This window comes from Leptonychotes weddellii, chromosome 2, assembly GCF_054177405.1.
Source record: "Leptonychotes weddellii isolate Sample4059 chromosome 2, ASM5417740v2, whole genome shotgun sequence".
NCBI classification, from domain to species: Eukaryota; Metazoa; Chordata; class Mammalia; order Carnivora; family Phocidae; genus Leptonychotes; species Leptonychotes weddellii.
The window spans coordinates 12,694,460-12,702,240 of NC_138370.1; the positions used below are offsets into that span (position 1 = coordinate 12,694,460).

General features: G+C 47.2%; 1 protein-coding gene across 3 annotated transcripts in view; it reads right to left on the reverse strand.

The window, feature by feature from the left end:
• Positions 1 to 808: 808 nt before the first annotated feature.
• The window catches only part of ACSL1 (acyl-CoA synthetase long chain family member 1), a 64,632-nt gene continuing 57,659 nt past the window's right edge, over positions 809 to 7,781 (reverse strand). For all 3 annotated transcript variants that reach the window (XM_081807586.1, XM_081807584.1, XM_081807582.1), the window contains 6 exons: positions 7,164 to 7,252; positions 6,117 to 6,233; positions 4,417 to 4,560; positions 3,030 to 3,131; positions 2,851 to 2,922; positions 809 to 2,483 (listed from right to left, as the gene is read on the reverse strand). In XM_081807586.1, coding sequence (XP_081663712.1) covers positions 2,343 to 2,483; positions 2,851 to 2,922; positions 3,030 to 3,131; positions 4,417 to 4,560; positions 6,117 to 6,233; positions 7,164 to 7,252 — 665 coding nt within the window. In that variant the 3' untranslated portion in view covers positions 809 to 2,342. The remainder of the gene's footprint in view (positions 2,484 to 2,850; positions 2,923 to 3,029; positions 3,132 to 4,416; positions 4,561 to 6,116; positions 6,234 to 7,163; positions 7,253 to 7,781) is intronic.

Consider the following 7,781-nt stretch of genomic DNA (forward strand, 5'->3'; position numbering starts at 1 on the left):
CAACCTCATTACAAGAGAAGCTTTGTTCCAAATTGCAAGTATTTGTTCACATGAGATTTAATGAACACCTACTGGTTTGCAGGCCATGTTGGGCGCTCAGGGAGGGAAAAGAAAGGTCATGCCCAGTGTGAAGACGCTCACACTCACTCAACTCAGGGGAAGAGGAAGAGAAAGGGGAGACGACGAGGGCAGACAAGATAAGGAGTTTATTAGCTCAAGCCAAAGGCAGAATGGATTCAGAGCCTCACCCGAGATGTGTGAACGGGGCTTGGGCTTTAGAGGAAAAAACCAACCATCTCCACACCAAACATGAGATTTAAGGGAGGGAGGCGGATTTCAACCCCACACACTAGAGAAGGAACTGGGGGCTGAACACCTACAGAAGAGGAAAATCTTTACAATGACAGTGTAGCCTGGAAACCAGAGGAAAAGGAAAGAGAAAAAGTTGGCTGCTACGAATGAGACATCTTCTAAAACAGTGCTTAGTAAGAGAATTACTAAAATACACGGAATTAAATCCACCACAGAACCGCCACCTACAGCCAATGTCTCCAGAAACAGAGCTTCCCAGCAAAGAATTTGCATTTCCAAGAATATCCGTATTATTCACACCATGGTTTCTTCTGCACAACATAGCAGGGCTGTTGCCAGAGAACACGGCCGGAGGCCCCGGGTCACCCTACGTGGGGGTCAGGGAAGTGGCAGGCGGGCGGGTCTGCGGCCGAGGGCCCATCCTGCTCTGCACCCGCGCACGTCCGAGGCTGGCCCGAACACTACCCCGGTCATGAAAAGAGAGGCTTTCACTCGCTTGAAATGCAGAAATATTTATTTTGGTTTCCTTCATTGTTTTTGGAAATTCTGTTTTGGTTTATAAAACATAGAAATAGCCAACACTTAGAGCAAACATTCAAAACCCCAAGGTGACAAATTACTGACTTTTTGTGCAATGAAGAACACACACATGAAGTTAGGCTACCAAATAGTGTTACTATGATGACAGTTCTTCGGTGCCAACCCCGTCGTGCTTGTATAATACACGGAACTCTCACAAAGCCAAAACCAGCTGCTTTCAATGTATAAATGACAACTTAATTCAGTCACACGTAGCAAAGACTTGCAGTCAAGTGAAATGCAGCTAAATTCCCAAATTAACTTTTTCTTTTTTTAAAAAAATCCCTTGAGAAGTTAATCCCAGAAAATGAGTTTTCCAGATTTCTATCTCCTAGAATTTTGGCTTGTCAAACACATTTCATAAAAATCAGGTAGCATTATAAGACCATTTGCTTATTACTGTCCATTTCAATAAGTACCCAAGTATATCTATTCCCTTAATAGGTTTAAAGACATGCCCTGCCTGAGAATTTATTTGGGGGTGGAAAAAGCCACTTAATCACAACACAATCTTTTGATATGAAAACCACATTAAAAATCCGTTGGCCATCACAAAGAATGACTGGTTCAGCGATGATAAAGGGGACAGTTCATGAGGCGTCACAGTTGAGCATGGGCGATCCAGGTAATTATTTCCTTCTTGAAATGCTTGTCTTCACTGCAGAGTCTAAGGCAGATTTTTTAATAACCCCTGGGAGGGAGTAGTGGGGGGTGGGGGACGGGAATCGGGTCTGGAGAAGAGGGTCTGAGATCATTCTGCTCCGCGGGCACCAGAAGCCGCTCGCTCAGGTGAGCGCCCATTCATCCGAGACGACATCTGTGCTGTTCTGAGTCGGATCTGTTGCCTCCGTCCCCGGGAACCTTTTGCTCCTACAGGACAACAGGGACTGCTGAGAAGCACGCGCCGCTCCGGACCCGACAGCAGAAGGCTCGTCGGGGCGCGTGTGAAGTGGGGAAGGCGAGGAGGCAGGGGTTTAAAAAAATCTCTGGCCCGCTTGCCACGTTCTCCAGCTGGAACAGTTCTTGCTTTGAAGGGACAGCTTCCCTCCAGTGCACTGTACCTTGCAGAGCGGCAGAATCTGCAGCAAGTAGCAGACGTCTCAGAAATAGCGAAGTCCTAATCCCTTGGTTAGAAAACGGGGAGACAGAAGTTTTCACCGCCTTTTTTTTTTTTTTTTAAACAGAGGAAGTCTCAAATAACTTAGCACGTGGATCGTTTCCCCTTTACGATTTTAAGGCTCATTTTGGAAACTGTGTATCACCATATACATGGTCTGCAACAGGAGGTGACCGTAAGGCAGTGTTCCGTGTCCTCTGAAATTCCTATGGCGAGAACCCCGAATGCACAAGTCAAACGTGGACGCTCCCTTTCCTACGCGCACTCTAGTCAAAATTACCAACGTGAAGGCCATCAGCAGGAGACTGCGGAGGGGTGTGGTTTCTTCCTGGCATTAAACTTTGATGGTGGAATAAAGTTCGTCTATCTGTGCCCTGAAATAATTCCGAAGCTCGGGCCGTTTTGCCTTCATCGTTGGAGTCAGGAGGCCATTGTCGATAGAAAATAATTCAGTGTGGAGACTAATGCCTTTGACCTGCAAATAAACGAGGCCATTAAAGCAAAAACCGAGGGCAGAATCAACCTGGGCCTAAAAGCACGTGGGTCAGAACGGATGGAGACCCCATGGCCGATCCAGTCCCTCCCTGGACTCGGGCCAGTGGGCTCGCTCAACACAAGGCAGGGGCTGCTCCCAGGACAGGATCCGGGCTTGGACCCCGACCTCCAAGGGAAGAGAGTGCCTGCCCTCGGTTACAGAAATCTTTCCCCCCTGGCCAAAGCTCGCCCTTACTCATTCCTCGTGGGTTTCTTTAGGTCCCCTCGTGCTCCATACCTATTCACACAGAACCCTCAGGTCAGAAACCTGTTTTGTAGGGGTGCGTGCACGGTGATGCAAATCTCACCTGTTCAAATGGTTTCAGGCCAGATTCCTTCCCAAGCCTCACCATGTCTTCCAGGATGGCTTTTTTGACGTCCTAGGAAGGTGAGAAAACAACACGCTTGCCGTGCTGCAGGTCTCTGGAGGCACGCTCAATGCCAGGCCAAGGTACAGAAGCCAGACCACACACTCCCCGAGCCTTACCTTGTTCCTGCACAGTTCCTCAAAGGAGCCTTCAAATCCTTTCTTTCGGGCCCAGGAACATAATGTCTCAACATCTGGTACCACAATTGCTATGAGAAATGCCTTTAAAACAGACAAGTGAGTTATTATGTGGCTTGATCCAGATGTTCTGAAATAGAGATTCTTTATCATTCTGCATGATGGACCACGGGAGAATCTGATAGATGTTACAGACCCTCTTTTCGGAACATATTACCAGCCCCAGGAGTCTACTGAGCCCAGGTTAAGAGCTCCCGGCTCTAAAATACAGACAGCAGCAGGAATTTTGCAATTAAATGTTTTAAAAGGACCACTAGGAATCAAAACCTAACAAAACCCTGATTTTTATTTACTTTTGCATACATATTTATATATATTTTTTAATAAAACAGTTAAATAAGCAGACAAGATAATGGATATCAAGTAACTGCTTTTAAAAGGAGAGAAAAAAAATTTATACAGATGTTTTTAGATCTCCAATGCCACATTTTTTACAATTTAGTAACAATAAAACTAAATAAAAATCGAAGGCATGACTCTAGGTCAAAGAGAGGTGCCTGGGTGGCTCAGTCAGTTAAGCACCTGCCTTCAGCTCAGGTCTTGATCCCAGGGTCCTGGAATCAAGTCCCGCATCAGGCTCCTTGCTCAGTGGGGAGCCTGCTTCTCCCTCTCCCTTTGCTGCCCCCCCCCCAGCTTGTGCTCTCTCTCTCTCTGTCAAATAAATAAAATCTTAAAAAAAGAAAGATTCTAGGTCAAAGAAAAACAGGTATACTCTCAAAGAAAAATAGGTGCATTCCTTATAAGGTAATAAAATATTCTTCCACAAGTATCTAAAAGTCTCAAGATTCGTAAAAAGATTAGCTTTCAGGAAACAAGACCACTTTCTCTCCCTTGCCACCATCTGCCCAATATTTTGGCAAAGAGACGTTACACTACAATATTGACCTTGGTTTTCAACTTCATGTATACACCGGCTCACAACCCCCACTGTTCAAACATGATTTAGGAGACACAGCATAAATACGCTGGGTCTAATATGTTGAAAATTCTAAACTTTCTTATAATCTATCAATATTTCCTTTCATAGTTTAAATTAGAAGCCTATTTTACCCACTCCCTAACATCTTTATTCAACTCCCCTTGGTACGCCAGACCACTCTAGTTAGGTAAAATAAAAATATGGAATTTAAAGAGAAAAACTTTTCTGGATGAGAAATGCCAAGCAGCAAACCCCAATAATATTCCAGCATGTCACAGGTGAAAGGCAGTTCAATACTCATCGCAGACCTTCCATCGCACTGCAAACGTCCGGAGTTCGAGGCGCCGGGCACACCTGGGCAACACGGCTCACACCCCAGAACACACGTACCTGCAAGCTTTCTCCATGGACAAACACCTGAGCGATAGGTTCACTTCGCAGGTAGATATTCTCAATCTTCTCGGGTGCTATGTATTCTCCCTGTGCCAGTTTAAATATGTGCTTTTTCCTGTCGATAATCTTCAAGGTACCATTCTGTTTATTAGAGGGGAGGGGAGGGGAGGCGCTGTGAGTGGGTCTGTGGCTGGGGGACACCCCCGTCCCAGCCCCATATCAATCACACCCAGTCCAGGGCACTTCTCACATGCTTTCCTTTAATCCTGGTAACACTGCCCAGGGGCCAGTTATCAGCCCATTTTAGAGAGCGGGAAACTAAGGCTTGGGGAGACTAAGTAACCTGCCCAAAGCCAGTGAGTCAAGTACAGAGAGAGAAAGGGACTCCAGAGTCCACGCCCTTCACTTCATCCCTGGTAGCCCACCAGCCGCGCTCTGTGTGCTGTGTATCTGCCTCCCCAAGGATGAGTCATGCTCCTTAAGGGTACAGACACAGATTGTCCTCCTAGAGCACCCTGCACAGAGCAAGGCTCAGTAAAAGCTCCTATAGAAAGGCCAAATGCCACCTTCGTCATTGTTTCAAGGCGGAGGCAGGGGTGGGGGTGGGAGGGGCTCGCTCCTGGGCCCCTGGGGCAGGGTCCGTCAGCGGTCCACGTGCGGACCGTGGGAAGGATACAACTCCTGCCCTAGACGAGCCAAATGCCATCGTGTCCACCTCTGGTTGCCAAAACCCCCAGCTGACTGTCCACCCGTCCCCACCCCGGGGTCCTTCCTGTGCTTCCAAAAGTCAGCTGTAGGCAAGTTTCTCCGGTTCTCTCACTGCACGTTGGTTCTGTGCCATTTCCCCAAGGAGCAGACTGAGGTCCAAGGAGACGATGAAATGTGTTCACTAGAGCCTGAGCCAGAATTGGAACTGACGCCCAATCCCTCTTGAACTTGAAAAGAGGGACTTAATTTATTTCTGAATAGCTTGGGTATTCTGAAGTCTGAATTAACTGGGTGGGGAGGAGGAGTATTTTCCAAATCTAAAAATTTCCGGGAGTGTCGCGTACATTAAATCTATAAGAATCGAACGACATGCAATAATAAAACTTGCCTTAGCCATTTTAGTAATAGCAATTCAACACAGTGACAACTTAGAAAAAGCAGCGGCAAGCCAAACTGGTCAAACCCATGGGTGGCGCTTCTTGTAGGTTCTTTTCCCTCCTCCGATGGACCCTGGCCTTTGTCTACAGTAACAATTCTGAGACTACCTGTGTTTGAAGGTGTTGGCCTAACCGTGGGACGCTTACCCTGTTTTTAATGAGATGACCAGCCTAAGAAACATACACTCGCAACTTCTTGCCCACCACACCTTCCTGGCCGTCGACCACAATGTCCCCCCCACCTCGCTCAACTAATAAGGCCTTCACATCGAGGCCCAGCACTGATATAGAAAAAGCCATACATTGTCTCTCTGGATTTCAAACAGGAAGCCGCAACCGGAATTGATGTCACGCATCAAAACCAAACATGTTCGCTACAGTTCAAGTGACAACCCTACCCAGGCACACTAAGAGTATAAAGCTGTTCCCTGCAGGAAATGGAAGAGCCTCCTCCTTGCCCCCCTCAGCAGGGAAAGGGAAAAAGTGAGGTCGCACAACAGCAAATGGCAGAAGAAAAGTATCTGTGAACGAACGGGGGAGGTGAGTGCTTACCGGAAGCCACTTTCCAATGTCCCCCGTGTGTAACCAGCCGTCTTTGTCCAGAACTTCTGCTGTTTTCACTGGGTCCTTCAAGTAGCCTTTAAATACATTTGGCCCTTTCACACACACCTGAGGAGAGAAAGTTTGGGAAGGGGGGTGGTTAGGGGGAAGTGGAGGGAGGGGGTCGAAAGTTCCGATTAGGAGACTGGTAAGCACCAGGGACCGAATGTACAGCCCAGCGACCACAACTCACACAGACACGTGATCATATTTAACAGTTAAGAGACGAGATCCTCAGAGTCCTCATCATGGGGAAAAAAAAAACTTTTTTTTTTTCTGTTTTTCTTGTATCTGTGTGAGATGATGGAATATTAACGAGACTTATTGTGGGGAGTAATCCACCATAGATGGACGTCAACCCATTATGCTGTTTCCTTTAAACGCATACAGCATGTATGTCAATAACATCTCAACAGAACTGCGGGGGACAAAGGTGATCTGGAACAGCGTTTACGGGGGTTCTCCAGAGAGAACGAGTGTGTGTGTGGGGGGGTGCGTATCTCAACCTTTAGCGAGAAGCCCTGAATTCCATGATCCAGAGTGCACCAGCACAACCACACTGGGACCCTGGAGGTACGTCCAATGCCCCTGTTCCCTTGTCCTCAAAACATCAGCTGCAGTCAGGTTGTAGGGCTAACGCTTGCCTGAGGTTCTGGATCAAAGCCCCAAAGGGGAGTAAATCACTTTGAAGTCATTAGGCTTTCCGTCCACTAGCCAGTGGCTCACTAATAGGTCTCCAGGGCCATGAGCTGACAGGAGCTGTGCTTCAGGTCTTCAGGCCATGGAGACTTTGCATGCTCTCGAGCCCAAGTCCCTGCGGTGTCTGGTGGAAGAGACGTTCGTGGTCCCCCTCCCCCATAAAGGCCCTTCAAAGAGAAGCCCGTTTGATCCAGGATCACCAATAACGTCAAATTCAGAGGCTTTATGGGACGCAGCCGAGAAGCGGCCAAGCTATCAGGGGGATGGCAACGTGGATGAGCGACTTGGTGGTTCACTCACCTCACCCTCGCCCTTGGAAGCCAAGTAGTTCATTTCTTCCACGTCCACAAGTTTTATAAGGTTGCAAGGCATTGGGGCACCAACATGGCCTGCGTGGTAAATAAAAGAATGATCATTCCCAGGAGGACTCCTACTATCCTTAAGCCAAATGACGTTTATGGCCAACAGGCCTGCTCGTGATGGGAACAGCTGATATAAACGTCTGTTTGCAGCAATGCCAGCCCGGCTCCCCCAGTAAATGAGCACAGAGAGTGTATTTCTAGAATAGAGACAAACATTCACAAGTCTCTTAGGATCTTTCCCCAGTTTGATGCCCCAAATTATTTTTTCAAAGTATGAATAATTTGGCTGTCGACTGTAAGGGTTTCTACAAATACCTGGAAGCAAGCTTTCTAAAACTTTTACCAGGCTCCTATGGTCTGACGGCCCCTGCTCATCATTTACCACCCCTCACTCACACAGACTTCTTCTCAACATCCCCACTTTCTCTAAGAAGAGAAAATACACAACTTTGCCAAACTGGATTATTCTCGCAACGTCACCTGGTTCTGACCAAGATGGTCTTTACTTCCTTAAGTATGGGTGAACACATTTTATTTTATTTTATTTATTTTTTTT